Raw genomic sequence first — 26807 nt, 5'->3', positions numbered from 1 at the left:
GATACCTGCACCTAGAGGAAAACCTGCCTTAAAAAGGGCTTTTTATTTATTATTATTATTATTATTTTTTGGTGCTGCACAGGGCTTTCACACTTCCAATTTCTAGTAGACAATATGACGCCTCCGTTTTTTTAGGCACTTCTTTTAAAAAGGGAGTTTGTTGTTTCGTTGAACCAATTTTTGGGCGTTCTGTCCCACACCACCCCCTCCCCAGCCCCCAACAAGAGTCAGGGAAGTTTCTACTCTAGGTCCAATCAATTCCCCTCCCTCCCCACAGTGGATAATTCCCTACAAAGGAAATGTTTAATTAAAGAGTAGAGGAACAGCCTGACTTAGCGGTTTTGCGAGACAGAAGATGGCTCCTTAGTATTTAAAAACTAATTTCACAATTTGAATTTGACTTTTTGAAAGCGTACGAAGGAGACATAAATATAGGCTTATCAATCTGTTTAAAAATTTCATCCACGTCATGGAAAAATTTTTTCATTTATTAAAAATATCACATTTTGAGACTAGAAACAGTAAAGTGCATGAAAAGTTTAAAATATAAATTCAAGGAAAAATCTTATAGCAGCAAAAAAGCAGAATAAAGAAAAACTTAAAAACACAGACACAACCTTTTCCTATCACTGTGCCATTGGGTTTTTTTTGCTTTTAAACATGAAGCAGCCAACCAATTTTTGCAGAAAATTGCATTATGTTTAAAGCCTCTTGAGGCACAAGGTTTTGAACTGGCCACCTAGAGCATAAAAAGGAAAAAAAATATATTTCCAACACATCCAAAGAGCATTAAGAGTCGGGAATGAACCAGCAGCTTTTTAATTGAACCCTGACCGACAACAGAAGACAGGTTATTAAAAAAGTGTGATGGTTATTTGGCAACTAGGGTCAGGAAAAATAAAGCAAGGAATTTTGTTGTAAATGAAATTACATCAGGAGAATTGAGAGCTCAAATTTCATCACAGGGATTAAGCCATCTTTGGTTTTCTAGGATTAGTTAGACAAGGGGCAGGGCCACACTGCTAATTATTTATAGTCAGGTATTAAGTGCTTCGCTAATGTGCAAAATTTCAGAGTTCAGTCTCTGTTTTGGGTTCAAACAACCAGGATTTCTAACATTCTTCCTACAAAACAAGCGTTTCTATTTTTGTTTTTCTTTCTCCTAAAAGGTTGGCTCGTTTCGCCACGTTCTGGGGGAAAAAGGACTGTCTTGAAATATGTTAATAAGTTTTTAATCTCGTTTGTCCATTTATAAGTGCAGCTTCCTACTGAAAAGAAAAAGCTTATCAGTTTAAAAAAAAAAATTAAATTAAAAACCTGGCAAGGGGATAATACTTTGGTTCCAGCCCTAGTGCCAAATGATACCAATATGCACCAAAATGTGCAAAATCTCATATCAAACACAGAAGGAAAGGAGCTTGAAGAAGCAGCTTAAGGTTGGCCATACTTCACTCCTATATACTTTGATTTACAACTGTACAGGTCCATAACGACAGGTCCTCGCCCTCCAAGGGGCAGGGCTCCACTACCTCCTGCTCGGCAAGTGCACCCCGTTGACAAGAGGCAGGAGCGGAGGATGGAGTTCGAGTTGTGTTAACAGTGAGAAGTGGTCTGAAGGGATGTGAGGGTGTGGACACCCAGTGATGTTGTTGTCAACCAGCCACTGAGGGTCCAAAGGCCCCAGGACACCAAGCACGTTCATGTGAGTGTTGGAATAGAAAATGTAGTCAATCACACCCTAGGGAGAAAGAGAAACACGACAGTGAGAACAGACCTCGCTTCTGGCAACCTGACCTCGACTGGCTCCTGGCTGCAGCTCACGGGAAGAGGCACAGCAGCAAATCAAGGCTTTGTGTGCGGTAGGGAAGCGTCCAGCGAGTGGAGGAACCAGTGGTGAAGCACTTAGAGGAACACAGAGAAAGACAGCCAACGGTCAGAGAACTAAGGCAGCGTCCTGGGGAGACCAGGGCAACGTCTGCCATCTCAGAAAAATCGCTGCTTACTTTGAAATCAAAAGTGTAATTGGTGTAAGGCATCAGGTTGTTTTCGTAGGCGCTCTTGAGTTGGAAGCCGTGCGTGATCCTTCCTTCAGAAGCCCCGTTCTTCCCGTTGCCGCTGAAGTTCATGAGACACTCGTTGTACCGCAACTCCTTGAAGTCCTTGTGGTTGTCGGCTACTATGCCGTTGCTTAAGTATTCCACTACACCTGTTTGCAAAGGAGAGGATTCAGGGAACTGCTTTAAAATACAACGCTCGGGGAACGTCGGCCTCGGAGGTAAAAACCAAAACGCTGACAAGACGCTCCACGAGATTAGAAAAGAGCTTTCCAGCGAGTGGGAATCTACCCAGCAGCTGTCTTGTCCACGGCTGAGCCACATACACCTTCCTGACACACAGATCTGAGGGGGAACTAATGGTTTTGACACCATTTTTTGAGGGTTACAGTAAACCCATAGTATGCACGTGATGGGCTGGAGAGGTGGCTTTCATGCGTACACCTGATATCACGGTATTGAACGTCATGGTTACTAAAGCAAACCCATCTCCTTAGAAAGCTTTTATGTTCCACCACGAATTCATGTCTTTCCTACTCATTATGGGTTATGTATTTAATGATTTATTTCAGAGCTGTTTGTGCTTTTCTACGTCTTTGTAGGCACAACCAACTCTTCTGGAGAGCACAACTGATCACAAAAAGTAGCCTACTCAACTGGAGGACCTGCGTCCTCTTCAGCCAGATTTCAAAAGGCAGCTGTTACTGAAAAGGTTTCATCCCTACGTACCCAGGGAAGCACAAATCGCCCCAGGAAGAAACGAGGATTCAACCATTTTAACGAGGTGAGTTAGAAATGAAGCCAAACCCAGTCTTACCTGAATCAGGCAACGAGTTGAGATCCGCACACAGCACCAGAGGGATAGAGTTAGGATCTGCTGTTGGGCTACCGGGCCTGCTCGAAGCTTTCTCGAGGATGTTTTTCAGTTCCGAGACAAACATCATGGTCTGGATGAGTTTCACGTCCGAGTATTCGGGGTCCCAGTGCATGTGGGCATTGGCCACAATAAGCAGCTGTTTGTCCACGTGAAGCGATTTCATACCTAGATGAACAAATAGGTTCAAGAAGAGACTCAATGTGAGGCAACAGAGGATATACTAAACTGGTGAACTATTACATTAACCTCCACATGAAAGGGAGAACGCAAGCCCTAAAACTTCAGGCCCAGAGTGCGAGTGCAACCAGAGCAGGAAATCATGTAATCTGTGTCCTGTTGAGGTGTTGGAGCGAGTCCAGAGGAGGGCGACCAAGCTGGGGAAGGGTCTGGAGGGTCTGACCTCCAAGGAACGGCTGAGGGAGCTGGGGGTGTTTAGCCTGGAGAAGAGGAGGCTCAGAGGTGACCTTAGTGCAGTCTACAACTACCTGAAGGGAGGTTGTAGCGCAGTGGGAGTCGGCCTCTTCTCCCGGGCAACTGTGATAGGACAAGAGGACACAGCCTCAAGCTTGGCCAGGGGAGGTTCAGGTTGGACATTAGGAAGCATTTCTTCTCAGCAAGGGTCATTAGCCATTGGAAGGGGCTGCCCAGGGAGGTGGTGGAGTCACCATCTCTGGAGGGGTTTAAGAAAAGCCTGGACATGGCACTTAGTGCTATGGTCTAGTTGCCATGGTGGTGTCAGGGCAACGGTTGGACTCGATGATCCCAGAGGGCTCTTCCAACCTGGTTGATTCTGTCATTCTGTCTTAGCCACCAATGGGCTACCATCTCCCAAATGAGCCCAGTGACCAGCCCATCTGCAGGTATTTAGTTCCCACCACCAATGGCAATAACATTCTATAGAGCTGTTACTACCTAAAGAGTAACTCACGCCTTTATGTGGAACTGAATAACCAACGAGAGAACCACAGTCATACTCACTTGCTCCAAATAATTCTTTGTGCACCTCTAACACCACGGCAACTCCGATGTTGTCCTTGGTCATCACTCTGTTTAACATCGCTTCTGAACCTTCAGAGTTGGCCATGGCCACCTGGTTGAACTCCACCGTGTGCTTCTGCACCAGCGTGAACCTGATCAAACGGAGAGAACCGCGTGTGAACACGTGGGACGTACGGCTGCGGGAAAAGACACGGTTTCTGTCTGCGCTCCAGTCTACCACAGCCAAGGAGAGAGCCTGCGGGATGGGGTGAGGCACATTTCTGTTGTCCTCTTGTTTTATAAAAGTAAAAACAGTTCTAAGAAGGATTCCCCCAGTGAGGATAGAGCTCTCGGTCTGGCAAGTGAGATACTCCCAGGGGAGGCGAGATGCCCGGGGTTTAGGAAGTGTGCACTTGTTTCAGTGTAGCACTCTGAGAGGACTATTCAGAGCAACGCTCAGAGGTTATCACACCTCCTCAGGAGTGTCCTAGGCAAAATATTAAGCTGAGATGGTAATTAAAAGCTTGCCTTTTACTTTGCATTATTAAAAACCAGCTTCTTTCAGGGCACTAGCTACCACCGTGAGTTGTGTGAAATTGGTTTTTCATTCCTTTCCAGCCTTAGGATGCCTGAAAACGCCTTGCTTCAGGACAAACTGAAGGCTACCTAGTGAAAAGGGGTTTTTCTTTGTTTTATCCTCTTAGAAATGTCAAAAAAAAGTATTAATAGCAGAAGTGTTTTAACTGAGAGCACCACAGCATAGTAACCAGTTCTGTACATATCCTTGTTTGTGTCAAGGTTTGAAGGTTGGAAAAACATCAGTTGTTTTGATTCATAAAAGCAGAGAATATTCTGTGATCCTTTGGCAGTAATACCTCTTTTAATACCTGAAGATTTAACACCCGAAGCACAGCTTATAGATCTTTAAAGATTCATCTTAGAGATCACCCTAAGAGAGGAAAGCTGTCAGACCTAAATCAAGCTGGTTTTAATGTATTTTAAGAAAAGCTGCTTCTGCCCCTTACTTTTCCGTTTTGAAGAAGATTGCACAGCCATCCACATGCTTTTTCTCCTGCTCAGACATGATTTTGGCACGTGACTTGGGAGAAAAGAATCCGTCGTATCCTCGTTCTTTCAAGGCTGGCAGAAAAAGGGTGAAGTATTGCTCTGTTTCCACTTCCTGGAATGGAACACAAATACCTTAGACAAGTAAACCCTTCCTGTGGATGTGTGGCAACGTGAGCCTGCCTTGGCTTGCAGTCAGCAGCTCTCACCAAAGTGAGAAGCTTCTGTTTGTCAGTGGGGGGATTTTTGAGACTTGAACTCCTGTACCAAGCAGGAATGGACTGGGAACGGTGGCATTTGGGGTTACAGCATTCTACATTCTCCCCTTCTGCAGTAAACCCTGCACAGCAAGAGGGAGAATATTTAGGCTGCTCATCTGAGGGTGAAAAGACCCAGATCTTCCAATTCAAGTTACCTACTAATTTAGCTAATTTTATCTCACTTATTTGTCTCATTTCACAAAACACAAGCCAAGGAGCTGTGCACACAGCTTGTACTGGTAAGCCCCAGAATTTGTTAGCAATATGGTGGTTTTCATTCTAAAGGTGGAAGGGAATATTTTCTGTTTCTGGTGAAAAACACACTTATCTTCCAGTTACCTGAAGACTAATGATATCTGCGTCACAGTTGACGATTTCTTCCATGATTCCCTTTTTTCTGTACTCCCAGTTGAGTGCCCAAGATGGGCAGTAGCCGTAGAGCTGCCGGGTGGCGTATTTATCACACAAGACATTGTAACACATAACTGTGAATGAAGCTGGAAGGAAAGGAAGAAAGGGAAAGGTTATCAGCCTCTGAAGATTACAAATATTGAACTTGGTACAATTTTCCTAGCACCTGTACAACGTTTCTAAGTTGTATCATCCACGTCTACCACATCTAAGGGGGAGAGAGAGAGGTCTGGGTGAGGGCAGGGAGGAGAAGGAGAAATGAAGTCATGAATTAGCTACTGATTTGTAAGGGAATTTGAAACAGAAATGCAGAGCTTAATGTTGTGGTGGCTTATAGGACTTTGGCATTTCCTGTTTCTTCCTTTTTTTTTTCTGGTTTCTTGTTTTTTAATATAAAAAAGCGGCAGGTTATCTTAACTGCACCATCAGCCTAACAGACAACCGAGTAAAGTTTTGAAGACCTGCCATCTTCACGCTTCTAAAGAGCGTAGAGGACTGCCACGTTATCCTTGCTGGTTATTGATCTGATCTTCTGCAATAACAATATTAATATTAGCATTTTTCTTCTTTATACAAGCTCAGGGATCCTTTTGAGGGCTGTATTCAGGATACACAGGGGCAGAAGAGCCACTGGATTTGGACAGCCTGGAGAAATGCTGCCTCTTGCACGTCCCCAAAAGCAACAACAGAGGGCATTAAACTGACTTCAGTATCAAGGCACTCCATGGGTTTACAGGTGAGAGACTTCTCAAAGTCTCACTCGAGTCAGCAGTTATTTTACAGTTCTTATTATTTCTGAGAAATGTATTTTTTTAAAAAAAAAGCTCTTTTACTTGGGCATCAGTGGCTGGAACAGTTATGAGCAAGCCTAACATGGAAACAACTGGCATCCCATTCAAAGTACAAAAATCATATTTACAGCACAGCCAGATGGTAATTGTTTTAGTACAAATGAATGCAAATTGCTGTTTGCAATCTGACCCACGCAGGGCAGAAGCCTTCTCTGAAAATAAAGCCAAAGAAAAGCTTTTTGGTGCATCATTGTGTGAACATAGGGAAAAGACCCACAGATTTACCTGAGGGCAGAATTTGGTCTCGTTCTTTTAAAGTAATCCATGGCCTTGGAGGCAGCTGCTCTGGATGAACTAAAAGAAATTTAAATCAGTGATTAATTCGGGGTTGATATTTGTAAGTTACAATTTCTAAGTAAAAATGATGGCTAAACAATAACGTTCCATACTGTGCTTTGCAACCCCAACCCCCCAAGGCTTTTGATGCTCCAGGGGAGGCAATCATGTAAATGGCTAGCTATAGTAAGAGCAAATTTATTAGTTGTAACATTCACCACTATTTTTGTCTCTTGCTTTCAAATCTAGAAGCACCTTGAATATACTGCTGAAGAAGGAGGGGTAAATCCTTCAGACATCCTATACTCCCCTTCTCCAAGAACCTATATCCATCATTCCTGCAACGCTTCACCTCAGTAGACATCAAGTGGCAAAACAGAAAGCTCCGTTACAGAACCGTGAAGCAGGATTTAAGTCAGGTACTGGCTATTCTTAATTACTTTTGTAATTAGATATAAATTTGACACTCTGCTTGTATTTGGATCATAATTTCTAGTGGCAAGTATTAAAACGGCTTCAGTGAGGAAGACTTTGCACTTGGTTGGTAACTGAAGGGTTTCAAACAGAACAGTGGGAACAACTGGCTGTAACATGGGAAAAGCTTAGACAATTTATGTCAGCCTCTTCCACCACGTGCCAGTGTGTGTGTGACTGGAGCCACTTGACAAAAATGCAACAGCAGTTAGAAAATACCCTCCCTCCCGTGGCTCTCCTCTTGTTTCAGCAGCAAATGCTGTCACAAATGCATGTTTTTAAACCACCCGTGTCAACCAGATCAGTAGGGCTGTCACCTGCTAGATTGTCAAGCATGTAGTTCAGTAGCTTTCGAGTCCCGTCTGGATCCTGGTAGAGGCTGAGAATATCTTGTGATAAAGGATTGCCTGCCAACAGCATCAAACAACAGGGTGATTAGCTGCCTGACTTCCTTGAGGCTTTCCAACCCAAGACAAGCTCCCATAATGAGAACAGACAAATTGACTCCGAAGATATTTAGGTTGCTTAACTTGGAACTGTAGGATAGCGCAGTAACAGATGCTATAGAAGCAGCTAGCACGCGTAGACTTTCTTCCTTCAACTCACCTCAATCAATAATAGAGGAGGTTAAAGGGTTTATTTACCTATCTAGAGATTTGAAACAGGCTTGTGAGGAAGTTTAATAGCATTAAAAAAGAAAAGCATTGTTTTCTAAACTGGTCATTTCTGCTACAAGCTTAATATCTCAAATAAACTGGAAGAAATATTGAGGTAATACACAAAGCTTTTGAGCCCAGTCTAGTAATTCCAGAGTACTCCCAGGAATATTTAACTGTCAAGAACTCACCTTTCAAACCTAGGGTTTGTAGCTGGAAGAGCCGTCCAAGTTCATAAGGCAAAACCCGTAACAGATTGTGATTTAAAAGCAATTCCCTGCAGCAAATGCAAAAATATTTTTGATGAGTTATCGCTTCAGAAGAAAACTCTTCAAGTGCTATATGCCATTGAGCTTCAAAGATGACACTTTTCACCCTGATTTTTTTTTTGTATTATGGAGAGATATGTCAATCTTCACATTTCAAAGCACAACCGAAATACTTTCATTAGGGGGGAAAAAAAGCCACAAACCCCAAAATTAAATGAGGGAGGATTTAAACAGCAGGCAATCACCAAGTCTTAAAGAATGTTTTTGAGCAGAAGAATACATAGCTTACAGACATGTATCTGCAGAGATCAGAAAAGAAGGGTAATGAACCCAAAAGTAACTCTTAGAACTGAAGCTTTGCACCAATCTTGAATTTTTCAGAATTATTTTAAATACAAGAATGGAAAACAAAATAAAATTCCTGGTCCTGATCCCAGAATGTAGATTTTTGACAAGTTAACCAGAATAATTTCTCTCACCTGAGAGACACCATGTTTCCTAGTTCTGCTGGTAAACTTCTGAGTTTGTTGGATGACAGATCCAGGTAAACCAGATTATGAAGCTTGGCAATATCAGGTGGAATGCGAGTAAGATTATTGTCATTGAGGTGCAGAGCGGTCAAGTGCGTCAGCGACCAAAGCGACGTACTTAAGCTCCGCACTCTACCTGGAAAAGAAAAGCAACGAGCCACCTCTTCAGCCAGGTTTGTGCTCTCAAACCATCAGATACAAACTAGGGGGGAGGTGAGAATATGGGATGTCCAGCGTGGAAACCCTATCACTGACCTTCGTGTATCTTTTCTATGAGCAGACTTTAAATAATTATCTCACCCTCCCAGTTAAAAGGACAGAGGGACAGTTCTAGGGAAGCAGATGCGCTACCCAAAAACCCACGTCCAGTCTGGGTCGGTGTTTTAAATCAACTGAGCCAAATGTGAGCCCGCCAAGCTCGAAGGCAATCCCCTCAGTCAGTTATTCCTCCTCCCCCAACTCAGAACAGGATCCCCCATCTGAAAGCATCTGGCACGATTCTGGGGCACTGATGACTCCGCCGAACCCGAATTCGAAACCAAATCAACTCACCCGAGATCTCTAATTCAGCCCAGTGCGACTTCTTCCCGTTGGCTACCTCTTCTGCTGACATGATGGTGTAAATTCGGCGAGGATCTGGAGGATCATATTTTTCCTTTGGCATCCCTGTTAGTCTGAAAGACCATCACAACCGTTACTGTTTGCCACTCGACAACACTTCTTCCTTTCTAGCCCTCCAGATTACCTTTCCTAGCAACACTCTGCAAAAACACATGCCCTGGAGTTTAGGTACAATCATGCTCAGTATCAGTCAAGACCTTTTTTACTCCTAATGGCTTAGGAGACATAAAACGAGCTCAGGTAAAATTCTCACTGGCTGTTACTGCACACACAGGGCTTCAGCTCAGTCCAGAACTTTCATATCAGGTGCACTCATGTCTTAAGGGTGTGCTTGTGCACACACAAAGATCTCATTTCCCAGATTATTGTCAGAAAAGAGCTCAGTTGTCCCGTCCAAAAAACATACACTTTTCAGATGGCACATGGAGACGTTTCCCTCCAGACCTCCCCAGACCACTGCACTGAGAAAGACTTGAGGGGGAGAGGGGTTGTTTGGTTTAAACACATAAGGTAAGCTGAATTTGCTGTTCACTGGTCTGCTCCTCCCCAGACACACAAAACACACCAACCCTGCTCCCAGTTGCAAGCACGGGGCAGACGCGAGCCCCACGGCTAATTATAGCCAACTTCCATTTCCAGGTGAAGCCACACGGCGAGGAGAGCTGCAGAGTAAGAGGATTCTGCGCTCACGCCGCTCAGCTGCAGCAATTCGGTTCGGGGCGATGAATGAAACGGGTTACCTAAGGACGGGGGATTAGACCTGAAACCCTTCAATCCTCGTTTCGGGACCCCAAAATCGGGAACGGTACTTCCAGACGGAGTCAGAGTTAGAGGCTACGCTCTTCCTGGATTTTGCTGGACCCCTGGAGCCGACCAGAGACATCCAGCAGAGCCATGAATGAGCAAGATGGGGGCCAAGACCCAAGCACTGGGAGAGCATGTGGAGAGCACGGTCCCAGTCCCAACGAGGAAACACACCGCAACGCTACCTAAGCCTAACTACTTCGAGTAGCACCAGTGTATTATCCAGCATCCTACTCAATACAAGCTCTACATGATATACACCCGAATCAAAACGTCAGTCCTCACGTTTCAGACACGGCAGAGCCTGTCCGTGCCAAAAAGCAGCACGCAAAGCCGTCGCTGTCCCAGGATCACCTGCAATGAGCCTTGAGTAGAAAAGGAGATTTCAACACCTGACAATATCTGTTTCATCCGCAAGATTGCAGATTAGAAGGGGGAAACCTAAAGGTTGGGTGGTGAAAATCAAGCAGAACACCGACAAAGGGTTCGGGGTTTATGGCAGAAGGGAGTTTTTTGGATCTTTAAGTTTTAATCTTCAAACATTTGAACTGACCCAGGATGGGCTTAATTTTGCTTTTTAATCTGTTGTACCTTAAAATGTTCCATACTTCTACCACATTTGGAGTGAAGACATAGCAAGCTGCTGTCCAATACCCAGCATCAGCATTTGGGGGAAATTATATGTATTTCTGGTCGCTGTTTCGTCGCGAGCCTGATGCAGACGGCTAACGGCTTGGGAAGGGTCGGTCCAGCCAGGGGTCCTTGCTGTCACACGCACGTTGAGTCAAAGGCTTGTGCAGCAGCGTTCTCCTCCAGCTTTCCTCAGTGGGGCTTGTCCTTCCCACTGCCAGACCCCAGCAGCTTCGCTCCTCGCAACCAAGTTGGACAAATATTCCAGGGCCTGGTGACGAAGACTTTGAAACCACGGTGGTGAGACCATCTGAGTCACCCCATGATCATCCATACCTGCCCGCAGGCCGAGAGATGACCACTGACCAGGTGACACCATTCAAAAAGCTTCAGGATTACCGTGTCCTCCTTGGCAGGGAGCCCAATTAAATTACGTTGAAATATCGCTCGTTATGAGAAGTGCTCTGCCAATTTAAAGCAATTTGCAGCAGTCAGAGGCCCTCAATGAAACAAGCCCTGAACTGCGAGTCAAACGACACGCTCATTTTTCAGATGTTAGTCACTTTAATATTATTTTGAAATAGTAGTGAGTCAAAGGAGCATCACTGTAATTTCCACAGTTACAGAAAAGGGAAAACAAACCTAAATCAAATACACTTTTTTTTTTCTCCTGCGTAACAGCAACATTGAGCAAGACTTGAAAGCCACCACATGTATTTTTTTGACGCAAAAATGAATTCTGCCTGGGTTCCTACCTCCTATCGTTCCCATCTCCCCCTCTGCTTATCCTGGAACTAAACCAATACTCAAAAATCCCAACCTATTTTTGCTCGGTCTTCAGGGAGCTCCACCAAGTTCCCTGAATCAGTTAACCCCAAAACTGGACGTGGATTAGCACCATCATAGTTTCCTTGGAAAACTGCTGAAGCTACTAAAACTCGCTCTCCACTACAAATCTAACCATGAAAACTTAAATAGTATAACCCTGATATTGTGTAAATTAAAACCTGGATGTGAGAACATTAGTAAGAACAATATTAAGCTCTGAGCAGACTTTGAAATCCAGGGGCTCCTAACGAGGTCATGCTTATGCACTAACTCTTAGGCTACAAGTCCATCCTCAAAAGCTTAGAGATGACTTAGGGTTACTCAGCTGCAGCCCTAAGTATGGTCCCAGGTGAACTTAAGCAGCTCTAGTTCAGCTGTATATAAAAGGGCTAAGAGGAGGTTACTTGGTTTGGAAGTGGTGGGTCTGTGGCTGCTGTTTTTGCACTCTTGTTTTTATATGCTGCTGTGTTTGCTGGCTTCTGTGTGTGGGGCACGCTGACTGTCAATTAAAGCAGAAAAAAGGAATCCTGGAGCAATACTGAAGGTGGGAAGAGTATCACAGAAGAAAGTTTTGAGCTATCAGGCTGTGCTGCAGGCTTTGAAGACACATTTTTTGGGCTACAAACAACAGGAGCTTCTGCACACTCCGGACTTCAGACAACCAGGTAATAACAGAAGAGAGCACTGCTCTCCTGTACTTAACTACCTAAGGCCTTCCCAAGTTACACAGGTGTGGAGAATATGAGATAGGGGGGTTATAGTTAGCAAGAGGAAATAGAAACTGTGATTTTCTTAGGGAGAAGCTGAAGGCAGCCCTACAAATTGCATCAACACAAGAGAAAAAAGGACGCTGTGCTAGGGATTAAGAAATTTCTTAACTCATGGTGTATTTTTTTTATGGGTGGGTGAAATCAACAGCAGCTGCGGGCAGAGAACATCTCTCCCGTTACACAGCACATCCAAACACACCAAAGCAGCTCTCTCAGCATTGCTATGAGAGATGAACTGTATCACTATCATTTTTAATAAAGGCAGATCTCTTCCTCCGAAGGCAAATATCCCCCATCGAGCAGAAGACTTAACGTATGTTTAGCAGAAAGAGAAAGCCTGCTCAAAGCTGTCCAGATGATTTGGCATCTATGTTGCAGGAGGGCTTTGAAGCCAGACAGGTCCAAGTCCCTTAGAGCTATGTGCTGCTGTGAAATAATGACCAGCAGCAGGTTAGAACCTGCCTTCTAACCTGCATCTTCTAACCTAGAGAGGTCAGAAGATGCATTTCTTAAATTACAGGGACTATAAGGTGTTGTTCCATTAAGTTCTTTCACACCTAAACGAATTATCTGTTTCTAAAGAGGAAGCAAATAGAAAAGAGCTGCAACTCCATCTCGTTTCAGCCCTGTGTTCATGGATGTGTTGGCACAACTCAAAATCCTCGCCTCCAGCAGAGTGGCATTCTTTGTGATTTTTTTTTTTTTTTTTTCCAGTCTCTGTATATAGATGAGTCAAACTGCCAAAACATTTTGAAAACCATCCAGCAGACGGCCCTGAATCATTCCTCCTTGCTCTGCGCAGTAACAGCGCGCTGTCCGTCCGCTTCCACGTGGTTATCCCTCCCAGGAATTAAAACTCCTGCTGGCTGACGAGGCCAGAGCGTGTGTGTGTATACACACAGGCACGTGTTACTTAACGTTGGAAAGTTGGACCACAAGGTGGAAAACGGAGCTGGTTTCATCTACGTATTTTGTAAACAGGAGTAAATGGTTGCAAAGGGAGGAGAGGAAGGCTGCTTGTCTGTAAGAAGTGTGCTCTGGTTTTATATGAGTGTATGACAAAAGCCTCCCAAAGGAGAAGGGGAAGCACAGCCAATACCCACACATACAAAAAGTGACTTAGAGTACTTTGGGGGGGGTGAAGATTAAGAAAATAAGGTGATTGTTTAAGGGGATTTAAAACAAAGCTAATACTAGGATGTGTACATATGTGTTAGCTTAAGGTAAACCACTTAGTCTATCAGTATATATAGTATTTAGTGTGTATATACACTAGCAAGAAAATATGCAGGGGGAATTTTGATAGTCTTTTGCTTGGACCTGAATTTTCCTCGTTGTGCTTTCCTGCAGGAACATGTTCAGCCACCTCTGCTGTCTCTACCAAGAGTTCAAGGAGCGCCGTGGCTCTGCCAACAAAGGTACTGTCTCTTTTCAGTTTCTTATTCCAAGTGACCTGACTGGGAATAGAGGTGATCAGTGAAACAAATAAAAATGCCTCATCACTTTTTTTTATTGAAAAGAGGGAAAAAAAGCATTTTATTACTGTCATTTCCCAATACTGAGATTTCAAACAATCTTTGAGGAGAGTATAATCAAAGTACATAAATAGAGACTGGACAAGAGTAAGCATCCTACCCACAGGAGGACAGCTAAACAGTACGTGGAAATAAATCACGAGGCAAAAGATGGAATTGGAAGTGACTATTAAATCTAAGGAATAACAACTAAAATTTCAAGCATGGAGGTAGCAACAACTGATGAAGTCCACAAGTACAACTGAAAAAAAACCTTCTGTTTTATAAATCTGTAAAAAGATGTATTTACTTTCATATCATCCATCCAAGAAAATTGTTTCTCACTGGTTCTGCTGTGCAGAGGGCTCCTGTCCATGAACTCAGTAGGACTATTGATCTCTACTCAGTAGTAATCTCCTCTTGAGCAGAAGGAGTCCAAAAACACACAGGAGAACTGTGGAAATCTAGAGCATTAAGGGTTATTTTCTTCTATCTCAAGTCTGTAACAACAGTCACCCTGCCTCTGTAGTAACCTGCAGACAGGGCCTCAGCCCAGTTTGCTTTTGTAAAATAATCTGGGCTCCAAGAGGGAAAGAGACAGGACCTTACTTCTGCAATGCTCTTAGAAAATTACATCAGCTTGTGCTCCTCATCTGCTACTGCATTTAAAAATACAGCAAGGTAATACAGGGGTTTTCTCAAACCACATCAGTCATGCATCTAAAACCAAACTTACTTTAGTAAGACATCTTTGTTACTCTTAGGTTCAGTACTTAAATTCCTTAACTTGAAACTTTTAGGGAGTTTTCACACCTATTGCAAGCTGAACGTTTTAATAAAACTGCCACCTCTTCTACATGATCAAGGTAAATATTAGATGTAGAAAATATTTTAGCAAAATAAGCTTCAGAAGTATTTGTTGCAGTCTGTCCTTGTACCTATCACAAGGCAGATCTCCTTCAAGTACTACAGCTTTGTATTAGGAAGCATTTCTTTTCAGAAGGGGTCATTAGCCATTGGAAGGGGCTGCCCAGGGAGGTGGTGGAGTCACCATCTCTGGATGTGTTTAAGAAAAGCCTGGACATGGCACTTAGTGCCCTGGTCTAGTTGCCATGGTGGTGTCAGGGCAATGGTTGGACTCGATGATCCCAGAGGGCTCTTCCAACCTCATTGATTCTGTGATATAGGCAAAATAAGCAGAAGTGGAAAGACCTAAGTTGTGGGATCTCTATAGTGATGCTGAGAGCAGGAAAAGCTGTTCCTCTAAGCTGTAACTGGTCAGGAGGCATCTTTGTGCTGAGCAGCAGATGGGAACAGACTCTTACTATGGTGCTGCCCCTGCCCAGCTATTTTATCTTTGCCGCAATCAAGGGAAACTCACAGCCATCCACCAGGTCTGGAACAAGGTTGCACAGGCAGGAGGCATCTTCATGGAGTAAATTCAGGGTTGGGAAGAGAGCTTGATAAACTTGGCTGACAATTTGGAAGGTGCTGCAGTCCTTACTAGAGTGGTGGCAGCCCTGCGAGAACCACATCAGTTCCTGAACCATCGTGTTCAGCAACCACATCCCGCGAGGCTTCTCGCCTCCTCTGCCTGTCTCGATGTACGTCCCGAGCCCGAGCGCAGGGAAATTCAAGCTGGGGGTGGAAATAGTGAAACACAAGAGGTAACCAAGAACCTGCAGCTGATAGTAACTTCAGTGGCAGTGGGATCCCAGAGGGCTTCACATTATTGCTTCAACAAAGGCTGTAAAAGCCCAGAGAAGCCTAGAAAAGTCATAGAGGCAAACCCTGGAGAAAAAAAATGCAGCAAAAGCCAAGGGGAGGAGTGGGAAGGGAGGGAACGAGCTGTATTTGATTAATTCTAGAGCCAACTGGCACTCTGTTGATGGAAATGCTAATTGCCCTACTGACATACACCCACTAGTTATTTCACCCCGTTTCCTCATCTTCACTAAATGAAGTATAGAGTATAGAGTCCTTTCTTAAATCCCAGGTAACACAAGGCTTCCACCCTTCCTTTTCCTCTGTGTCACACCCCCACTTACAAGAACAGCTGAACTATTTACTGCATGGAAATACCACGTAGCATTACGTAGTTATTTTTAATTTCTGTACTTAGTTAACATTTCAGTCCTTGCTCCAAAAGAGTTTCTGCTCTGTTTGAAATAGTCTGTTACCTCTCGTCGTATACAACTCTTGAATATCCGCATCGAGTCATAGAGTAACACCTGCCTTTGTCTGCAGATGCCTTTTACACCTACTGCTTTCCGAGGAGCTCTTAGGGGATAGTTAAGATGCAAACACAGGGTAGGTAGCTCCTCAAAAGCAAAGCTCTGCGTAACAGACACGCATACAAGGGGTCCATTATAGGGCAAGAAGAGTTTCAACAGACAGCCTGTAGATAAACCTAATCAGAAGCCCCCAGAGGGACGGGTTAAATAGTACATTTATTTACACAATATCCCACGCTAGTTCAAAGAAATGACCCATTTGCAATGCTGCCCCATCCCCTGGAGAGCACTGCTCTCGTAATGAGATACAGGACAGAGTGGCTTAAAGGATTAAGAACTGAAGTCACCGGGAGTCTGGGGAAGGAAGCGGCCAGCGCCGGATCGGTAGCAAGCATCAAGGCAACGTGCTGTCCTGGGCTGTGGGCACCAAGGAAAAGCAGCTTCAAGCAGGAGGTTCTCCTAGTGCTGGTTTGACTGCGATAGGACTGGGGAGACAGAAGACCCTGGACATCAAGAACTGAGTAAGCTCATCGCGTCGTGGTGTGGGAGCATCCCTCCCAGCCTCCAGGGAAAGAGCTGTTTTATTCACAAGCCTAATCCGACACCTCAGTTCATTCACTCGCTTAGAAATGATAAAGACCCTGTTCAGGTTGCCCCGAGCCAACACCTCATCTCATTCAAACTCCTCAGGATCAATAATTGGAGAGAAGTCAGCTATCGACCTGTTTTTGGAGCAAAACTACACCAGAATTATTAATTCACGCACACCCCTGCAGCGACTTTGAAGCATCTTCTCAATGAACGTTTCTTTGTTTCTTTAAAATACAATTTGAATCATCAATAACTTTTCCTCCTTCATTTGTGCTAGGAGAAAAGAACAAATGAGAATATTTTGGTGGCTACAACATTATCTTCCCCTTTAAGCAGTGGGCTGCCAACACCTTTAGGAGAATAAGCAAAGCCCAGCAGCACTTCAGCTGCTCTCCCTATGGGATAGAAAGATAACGGCCAGCTTATCTCTCACAATCTCTTCTGTGCAGCAATAATTAACAACAGGGAAATCTGCCACCATAAAACTTATTTCAGATAGCTTTAAAGTTACAAGGCCTGCCCTGTTCAGCTAGAGGTAGATTTGGGTTAGGCAAAGCTCAGGATTTTAAAAGAAAGGAGGAAAAAAAGTTTTAAAAGCCAGAGGAAAAAGTACACACCGATAGTGGAAACTGTTTTGCAATCCCTGGCACGATAAATTAGCCTTTTTTTCATATTACAGCCCAGTTTCAACAGGCCACGGGATGCTGCACTAGTCCTCAAAGGAGTAGAGAGGAAAGAAAAGGGATCTCTAAAATAAAGCAGTTTATAGGCATAAACCCCTTTCTTGGTAGGGTTATTTAAATGAACTTTACTTCTTAAATCAAAGAAGTAAAAAAGCTTGCCTGATAACCTGAGAAAAGCATATTATTTGGGTATCAAAAGATAGTTCAGCTGCTTCTGTACCTGATTATCCAAATCTTTCCCATCTGCATTTACACCATACATAAACTTTCAAATACTAGATTTAGTTTTAAAATCAATGTTGGTGAGTAACACACACTCTTCCAGCAAGGTGGAAAATGAGAAACTGCAGCAACAACAGCCCAAGACAATCTCTGCGGGCACCAGGAAACGCACGTCTAACAGAAGAGTGAGATGTGGATATCAGGAGGGTAAACTATGAGCATCTATGAAACCTGACAGCAAGAAGACACACAAGAGCTGTGATCTCCAGTGGGTCAAGACGCCACCCAGCGCAGGTGTCCTGCTTTCTAACCCCAAATTAGCAGAAGGCTAGTTCTGTTGCCCAGAAGGATCACTGTAATATTGAGTTTATTAGAGGGAGGTAGGCCATAGGGGAACAAACCCTGAGGTATACGTTAGCTGGCAGGGGGCACGGCCAAGAGCTGACATGAAGCGAGCTCATTCCTCTTCCAGAAGACTCCTCTTCCAGGTTGAACTCAGGTGGATTCCTCTGTTCAGCCACTTGAAGGGATTTCACAGAATCACAGAATCAACCAGGTTGGAAGAGCCCTCTGGGATCATCAAGTCCAACTGTTGCCCTGACACCACCATGGCAACTAGACCATGGCACTAAGTGCCATGTCCAGGCTTTTCTTAAACCCCTCCAGAGATGGTGACTCCACCACCTCCCTGGGCAGCCCCTTCCAATGTCTGATAACCCTTTCTGAAAAGAAATTCTTCCGCTGCTCTACAGAAACGGAGCCTGAAGCAAGAACAGTGGGTATGCGGAAGAGACAGGTACAGATGCAGGAATGTCGTAGCATTGTTGACAGCTTGAGGTTTTAAAACACGTAATTTTCCAAGTAGAAAATACTTCTGAGTTGTACTCATCTCCCGACATACACGTCCAGGGTTGTTTTGTCCGTACATGCAGCTGCCATGAAATAATTCACCATGAAGTTAAAACTGAATGGTCCAACTTTACATGCGTGGGGAGCTTTGTTTGGCAGCACCCAGGGGTTGTTAGAGTAGGCAGAAAACATTGTGCAGTTCATCACAGGACTAGTCACTGTGCAGTGTTCAAGTCAAACCATACACCAAAAAATATATCAAAGAATAAAACAGATATCCTAAGGTCATAGCCTCACACTTGGCTACCTAAGTCTGCAAAAAGGCTATATAACCTTGTAATCCAAGGTGTTTCAGAGGATCTTAGTACTGGGAAAAAAAAAAACAACCAACCGTCCTATTCTATTCACAGGTCTCAAATACTTTATATATGTTCTTCTCTCATGCACTCAAAATATTCCTGATTTATCTGATGAACTCCACTCCTTCACAACCTTTCGCTCCAGAGTACGGAGGAGGATCATTGCACAGGTACAAAAATGTGCCTAGAGACTGAACTACTCCCAATAGTAAGATGTAATTTGGCTGGAGGAAAAAAATGCAAGTCAAGGGCCATCTGACAATCTGAACCCGACTCTTCCTGGCACTTGTGACTCTATTCTGGTATGTGAGAAGCTGTCTGGCCCCGTTTTCCTTTTGCTTTCTTAACTTTCCAAAACAAAAAAGGGATTAGAGGAAAGGCGTTCACAAGTGGAAATTTCTGCTGGGTGGATAATTCATCCTGTGCTAGCTCTCTCCCCCTTCCAGGGCCAACTGTAAATTCATGTAACAGAATAAATAGAAATTGAATTTTAAGGTATAGAGGAAGCAGCAACCAGTTTTCTGGAACTACGTTTGGCTCTGTCCCAACCGGCCTTTTCCTGCCAGGAGCTGCAAGTTCCACGAGCCTAAGAAAATGCAAAGAGGAGTGTTTTCTTTTACCTGCAGAGCACAGTTTCTGACAACTACTCGGCTTTTATGTCCCTTGCAAATCAGCTTTAAGCTTTCTATCTGTATCAGCAGGAAGCTCTGCCTTGCAGCAGCCTGTGGGCAAGGGCTGAGCAGCGCACACCGAGACGTGCTCCGACACGAAGCGAGTGAACCAACCCCTTCTGAAAGGCTGGGAAATGATGGCAGTTTCACAGTGCTGGTGTTTCTCCCCATGGATGACGTGGTGACAACTCTATGCCCTCCTCCAAGCATTTTAATTCTGCTCCAGCTCTCAGCCTGAAGCAAAGGATATTCTCCACGTGTCAAGGCTGACTCAAGATAAAAGACGTTGATTTGAGGGATACACACCCCTTGGGCCATCTGGAAGCTTATTGACTTCACGCAAGTACGAATGGCAAACAAGCCTCGGGTATGGTTGGACATTAGGAAGCATTTCTTCTCAGCAAGGGTCATTAGACACTGGAAGGGGCTGCCCAGGGAGGTGGTGGAGTCACCATCTCTGGAGGGGTTTAAGAAAAGACTAGACATGGCACTTAGTGCCATGGTCTAGTTGCCATGGTGGTGTCAGGGCAATGGTTGGACTCGATGAGCCCAGAGGGCTCTTCTAACCTCATTGATTCTGTGATTCTGTGTGATTCTGTATACATTCACCTCCACCCCCCAAGAGAAAACTCCCCAGCTTACATGGAAGAGACAAATGAATCCGGAGTGCTTGAATGGGACCTCTCCATCGGAAGCTCTCAAGGACCTTTCCATGAAATGTCCATGAAATCTTTAAGCACCAGGAGCAGGAAGAGCTGCAGCCACGGAGCTGAAAACATAAAAACCTGCAGGGCCTTTCCACTGTTTACAAAACACAGGATGGTCATGTCCAGCAAAGCACGCAAAGTATGTGTTCTTCTTTCCTCCTTTCTCAATTTTCCTGCAAGTATCATGTGGGACAAAAAACAGCTAAAGATATGCAGAAGGAAGTCTTCCTCAACATGCTTCTCTCTGCATACTTAAAGCCAAGCCAGAACCTTCTGAGAGAGCCTTCAGATTGATTTCTTAGGAAGAAAAAAAAACCCAAGCAAAGCTAATTCATGAGTAGAAGGTACCAAGATGTTCAGTCAGATGGAAGCATTCCTGAAAAGTGAGGGGAAAACTACCCCATCAATTCATTCACTTGCCCTAAAGGGTAAACAGCAAATGTGAGCACAATCTACAAATCCTGACTATTATTAACAGCTTGACCAAAAGTGGATGGTTTTGGGAGTTACCTTCGTACTGATGAACTAAAAAAATACGTTGGACAGACCCTGACACCAAAGCAAAGAGGACAAAACGAAGAGGGGGTCACACTGCGCTCCTGCTCCCAATGTGAGGTTCAGGCCCCTCGCTCAGAGAAGAAACTTGCTAAAAAAGGTGGTTTCAGCTGGGAGGGGACACTGGAAGACATGAAAACCAAAGAGGCTTTCTGGGTTTCAGACCTCCCCAAAAGGCATACATCATAGGAGCCACCAAACTTTCCTTAGCAGCCCATAAAACCCTCCTTTTCAGAGTGATCTGTCAGTCAAGCAGGTTTCTGGAGTTGTCAAAACATCTTCAGAAGAAAACCAAAGCCATTTTTTACATGAGGAAAGCTCCCTTTTCAGTACTGGGACCCTGTAAGGTGAAGGCTACGTATCCCTTCTGACCATAGCTATGAGCCACAGCACGTGTACTGCTAGGCAGAAGGCAATTCCCTTTGCCCCTCGCTTTCCCTGAGACCTTCCTTCTCCCCGCCTGCCCCAAAAGCAGATGACAAAACCTCCCTCTGCAGCAACACAAGGCTAAACATTCCTCCCTTCTGCAACTTGCAGAGCTGCCTCAGCCCACGAATGGGTTTTTTTTTGCCTTTAAAAAGCATTTAAGATCCATAAAAATTCCTGCTGCTCCTAGCTGAGGGCACAATGGGCTTGCCTTTACGCTTGGTTTAGGGTAACGAATAATCCCGATTCGCATCAGCGGGGATGATGGCAGGGTGCTCTGAAGGATTAGTTGGTTCGTGGCTGTGAACAGACAAGGATTTACCAATCCTCCAGCTGCAAATGAGGGGGAGAACCCCCGAAGCTGAAGACCCTTCTGAAGATCCATCACCCCATGGACTCGGAAAGTATGTGCCCCCTCCTGAGGGTTGTCATCTTTACTCCTAGACTTTTCCCTCAATAACATGTGCTGATCACTGCTGTGAGCAAGACGGATGCTTTGGTGGCACAAATAGCAGATTTTATACCCTAGGAAATCTGCAGACAGAGTCCTACTGCCCTTTTAATCTTATTTTATACACTTTTCTCAGAGAAAACGTGAAGCTCCTTTCCAGGCAAGCAGAATGTGAAAGAGAACAAACCACGTAGCTAAACGCGAAGCATAAACAGCCACGCCGCCGCGCGATCCTAAAACATCATTAATCATTTACATCAGGAAATGCCCAAGCAAGGGGGAACACACACAGCCTTATCTGCTCCCTGTGTACACACGCAGGTCGCAAGCTTTAGTTAAATGACTCGTGTGTACGACACGCAACGGCTCAACGGGGTCCTGTGCCTTGGCCCTACGTGCTGGCTTAGTACAACTTCAAAAATCTCTGTGTTCGCTGACTGCACGTGAGTTGTAGCTACAAGTGTTTGTAGCTGCTTTGTCTTCATCTTGGAGCGTTTCTGGCAGTGCTGGTTTAATGCCTCCCCTTTAAAGGGAGAAAATTTGTTTCTTGTAAAACATCACATAAGGCATTTCTGCCTTAATTAAGGCATTTCTGCCTACCTTTCATCATATTTTCAATGACCACCTCTCAAATCCTGCAGGGAAACCTTTCTGGTAGTGTCTGACCACCGTTAAGTCACTTCTTGATCCTCTGTAGGGAGATGCACAAGCAGCTGCAGAAGTTGTTCTAAACAGGATTTCAGAGCAACTTTTCTGGAGAGATTTTCTTCCAGTGCTGCTCTTTTTTTATTCAGAGTGATTTCACTCGTGGGTGGTTTTTTTTTTTTTTGGTGGATCTTTTTTTCTTGTTTAGAGCTCTAAGAGAGGAGTTTTCTCCCAAATAACAGAAACCAAGTCAAGGCCAGCACCTTGCCAGTACAGGTAGCTGTCACATAACCCTTTTGTGAATTTACCAAGCTTCAAACAAAGCCAGCCAGTGTGTTCAGCCTTACACAGTCCTCTCTACACCTCGCTCTGAGATCTACTCCAGGGCGCTCCGGAAAGAGGCACAAATGGATCCAGTAAATCCTGTGCACATAAAGTCTTTTTGCCATCTCCTGCAGGATGCTTCAGCGTTTGCTTTGTCCCATCTGAGTTGCCTGATCTTTTTTTGGGGTGGGGGGAGATCTTGCGATGGGAGATACACACGTGAAGTTTACTGACATGGACCTGAGATGCACAAGGTGGGGAAGGAGAGCAAGAGAATTCCAGAAACATTGTCACTGATAAAAAAACATCCTAAGAAAGTATTTGCTTTTCTCTTTACAGGTAAGATGGAGAAGCTGGACAGACAAACCCCTGAAACCTAAAGAATTCATCAAAAGGTGAAGTTAATATCAGGTTGGTGAGCGACAGGGGCTCAGCGCAGGGTCGCAGCAGCACATCAGCACTTCCCCTTCCGGCACCAGCACAGCTCCATCAGCTCACTGGGACACTTGCGCCATCGAAAGAGCTCGCTGCGTGTTTTGACATGTACCAATAACCTGATAAACGGAGGAGAACACACAGGTCTTGGATCTAAGTCAGAATTTCTCCACAACTTTCTGGGGTGATGGAAGACCTGACAGCTGGGTGTCCTGAGCGAGGTAAGCGCAGCGTTGGAGGCAGCTTGCTCCCTTACAGGTTATCATCCAGAGAAGCAGAGTATTTGGGAAAAAATATATTACAAGAGGCTTAGCATTTAATGCTCTCAAGTAGTAAATCCACAGCAAATCCTCCTGAATCTAACTACGCCTGAGACATATTTTAACTTATTTTTTAAAGTTTTCTCAAATGCCATCTTATGCTCCTAACAATTAAGCTCCACCGTTACGTTTTTCTCAGTATTCTGCAAATCAGGCTCCATCCAGGGCCCTGAGTGCCCTTTTGGCACCCTAAAAGCTCTTTGCAGTAAATAGTAAGCAAGCCATTTATTTGTATTTATCTCCCTGTTTAAACCCAAGTAACCCAAAAGTGTCCAACAGATTAAAGCTGATCTAAGCAGGTTGGTTTGTTTGGTTTTTTTCAATTATAGAAAGTTTGCTCTAAAATTATGCACATTAGTGAGGCATAATTTTATCATTTAAAAACAGAATGGACTCATAAAGGTTTTAATAAGAAAGAAGAAATACACCTCTCCATTTGTGCACATTCTGAACAAAAAAAGACAGCAGTTGGTGTGATCTAGCTAAATGTAAGATCTCGGTGTTTCATATTTAAGTGGAGACTTACCCCAGCGTGGAAATTAATTAATTATACTCCAATGGTGCCTTTTTGTTTTACTACCAGAGTCCACACACACCTTGGGATCACTTTCTGGCTTATTTCTTCTAAGGCTGCTGTGAAAGCTAAATATCACCATGCTTGGCAAACCTGGTGAAAAGCCTGCCTTGCTCTCTGCAAAAACAAGATTGTTCATGAAAAACAACCCCAGTCCACACCGGGGAAAAAAAAAATCCCAGCTTATCACATGAAAGGGAAGTTTTATCAACACCTTCAGAGGGAAGGAAAACAAGTAGCAGCCATAACATGACTGACTTCCAGGAGAGAATTCCCACTGCAAACGTGACCGAGCTCCTACAGAGCGTGGATGGGGAGAGGAGAGACAGACACAGAAAATACACCCTGAGCAGCCGTCCCTTCCAAGCCAGGCAACTCAATGTCTGATTACACCACGTCCCTGGGAGCGCGGTGCTGTGCTGGCAGCACCCTGCTACCAGGGGAGGGAAAACCACCCTTTAAACCCGAAAACAAGTTCTATCAGTAAAAGTGCACTTTTGCAGATAACTGCTTCTGCAGCTGGGACTTCTGCTGGCACAGCTGTGTCAGTCACGGGTCACACTCCGGCACGGCGCTCGCAGACAGAGCTGTGCCAGCAGAAGTTTGCCATAGAGACCCGGTGGGGAAACTCAGCAGCGACTAAAATGAATCTGCAAAGTTTCGTGTTTGTCGTGCTGCTGCCAAACTGAGTTTTTCTAACAGTCTGAGGAGGGGTAGTCTTACTCCTGCACTGCTGACACCTTAGGATCTCGGCTTCCAAGGAGAGAAGAAACCTCAGCTTAGCTCAGGAACGTGGCAACACCTCTCAGCCATTTACACTGTACTTTATCCTTCAATTAAATACATAAACTAAATTAGGAAGAAAAGATAAAACAGAATAAATTCTGCTGTACTTTAGCACTCAGAGTACACCGCCCTGACTTTTAATAGTAAGAAAAGAACAAAACTGAAAGTGTTCAACGGGATTTGTTCAGCAGACAGCACAGCACTGCACAATTCCCACTGTAATTACACCCAAAGTGTAACGGGGCTTTTGACATCTTCAGTCAGAAGAGCGACGTTTGGCAGCACAAATTTCATCACTGCTTCCTATTTTGATAGGGAGAAGGCAGAAATAAAATCCCTGGCAGTTGCTGCACCTTTGTCAGAGCTTTGTGGCCCTCCGAATCGGGACACAGCTTCTAGGAATTCCTTGGGCTGTGTCACGGGGAGGACTTTGTTAGAAATAGTGTACTTTTTTAGGGGGAAAAAAAAAAACACCGGGGCAAAAACATCTCAAAGGAATGGCAGAGGCTAAAAATAGACACTTTATCATCACTTTCGTTATCAGCCATGTCTACACACACACGAAGTACAACCGTGAGTGACTTCAGGATGAGGTGTTTTCCCCTCCAGGTTAGTTTTAGGTTGGAGGGGAGCGCATTTGTGCTTGGCTGAGCAGCAGAGCATCACAGAGAGGGGATGGCATGAATTTAATTGTAGCAACCTCCCCCCCCTCCCCGGCTTAAACAAGGCCATCTAAAATTCTTATCAGCAGCCCAGCTCATGAGAAGTTGTAACTCCCCAAAGCAAACACTTTGCCTATTCAACGTCTCAAAAATGGCCTGATAAAGGCGACTTGTCTCAAGATTTCAGAAGGTCAGACAAAACTTGGCGTGGCCGCCAAACAGCAGAAAGCAACCCAGCCCTCCGCCATATTTACCAGGAGGACTTAAGTTTAAAAAGCAAGCCCCAAAGTGGCACAAAAACTCATTTAGGTGAATTATTTGCAAGTACCACCGCCTGAGCTCGCAGCCCAGCTTTTATCACAGATGTTCCTGCCATAGTCCTCCTACGGGACTGCTGCTGGCCACCGGGACAAGCGTCGAGACCCACAGCTCCCCATAAACACCCTCCCCAACCCCACTGCTGGGTCACCAGCGTTGCCAGACAGAAGTCCCGTCCCAGGATGGTGGTGGGCCCAGGCATGGGGCCAAGCACTTGTGGTTGCCCCAGGGCCAGGTTCACCCCAAACCACAGTTTGCCCCACAGCCACGGTTCGCCCCACTGCTGGGTTCACCCCACAGCCAGGGATCACCCCAGAGCCACAGTTTGCCCCACAGCCACGGTTCACCCCACAGATGGGGATCACCCCACAGCCACGGTTCGCCCCACAGACACGGTTCACCCCACAGCCACGGTTTGCCCCACAACCGGGGATCACCCCACAGCCAGGGTTCACCCCACAACCGGGGATCACCCCACAGCCAGGGTTCGCCCCACAGCCACGGTTCACCCCACCGCAGCCACCCTCAGCCGGGGCTCCGGGGTGAGCCTGGCACCCCCGAAAGCAGCTCGGGGGGCGGCTGCCAACGCCGCTGTCGTGGCCCAGCCTCCGGTGATCCCCCCCCCAGGGCCCGGGGCCGGGCCCCCCGCTCCCTCCTCACCCCCGGCCCCTCGTTGGGGGCCCTGTTCCCCTCCGGGCCGCCCCCCGCCTGGGATATGCCCGCACCCCCCCCCCCCGCCGTATACACGGATCCGTGAGGGCACGGAGCGGCGGCTGCGAGGCGGCCCAGGCCGCGGCGGCCGCCCCGGGTGCTGGCCCCGGTGCTGGCGGGGCGGCGGCGGGGCGCGACATGGCGGCGCGGGGCCGTTCTCCCCCCCCGCCCCGCTCCCCGGCCGCCCTCGCCCCGCCAGGCCCCGTGGGGCCGCGGCGCTCACCTGCATCCGGCGCGGCAGGGCGGCGGGGCGGCGGCGGCGGCGGGGCGGCGGGCAGCAACGACATGCAGGCGGCGGCCCGCCGGGGAGCGGGGCCGGGCCCGGGACGGAACCGCGGGGCCGGGGCGGCGAGCGGCGGCGGCGGCGGCGGGGAGGAGCGGGCCGGGGCTCGGGCGGCGCGGAGGGCGGGGGAGAC

The 26807-nt window shown here is 45.8% G+C and overlaps 1 protein-coding gene across 2 annotated transcripts; it reads right to left on the bottom strand.

Moving 5' to 3' along the window:
* Positions 1-12: 12 nt before the first annotated feature.
* On the bottom strand, positions 13-26674 carry CNOT6L (CCR4-NOT transcription complex subunit 6 like). 2 transcript variants are annotated; one of them, XM_068403474.1, is made up of 12 exons: positions 26615-26674; positions 9254-9375; positions 8651-8837; positions 8094-8179; positions 7564-7653; positions 6722-6790; positions 5574-5731; positions 4935-5089; positions 3910-4061; positions 2872-3096; positions 2004-2206; positions 13-1738 (listed from the first exon to the last, which is right to left on the bottom strand). In XM_068403474.1, exons 2-12 carry the CDS (start codon positions 9363-9365, stop codon positions 1526-1528), a joined length of 1650 nt encoding a protein of 549 aa, XP_068259575.1. In that variant the 5' UTR covers positions 9366-9375; positions 26615-26674; the 3' UTR covers positions 13-1525. The 2 variants fall into 2 exon arrangements, with proteins under 2 accessions (XP_068259575.1, XP_068259576.1); XM_068403475.1 differs by lacking the exon at positions 13-1738 and adding an exon at positions 1745-1901.
* Between the last annotated feature and the right edge of the window lie 133 nt (positions 26675-26807).

This window comes from Nyctibius grandis, chromosome 6 (genome assembly GCF_013368605.1).
Source record: "Nyctibius grandis isolate bNycGra1 chromosome 6, bNycGra1.pri, whole genome shotgun sequence".
NCBI lineage: Eukaryota > Metazoa > Chordata > Aves > Nyctibiiformes > Nyctibiidae > Nyctibius > Nyctibius grandis.
Note: the sequence above shows the minus strand (reverse complement) of the source record. Positions and strands in the feature narration are given on the sequence as shown.

Bases quoted from the DNA above. Each gene is read 5' to 3' on its own strand.
- CNOT6L (XM_068403474.1), bottom strand. From the start codon at position 9,365: ATGCCAAAGGAAAAATATGATCCTCCAGATCCTCGCCGAATTTACACC. The intron at 7,654-8,093 runs GTGAGTTCTTGA...TGCTGTTGGCAG, and splicing joins ACAAACCCTAGGTTTGAAAG to GCAATCCTTTATCACAAGAT. The intron at 5,090-5,573 runs GTAACTGGAAGA...GTTCCATTCCAG, and splicing joins CAGATATCATTAGTCTTCAG to GAAGTGGAAACAGAGCAATA.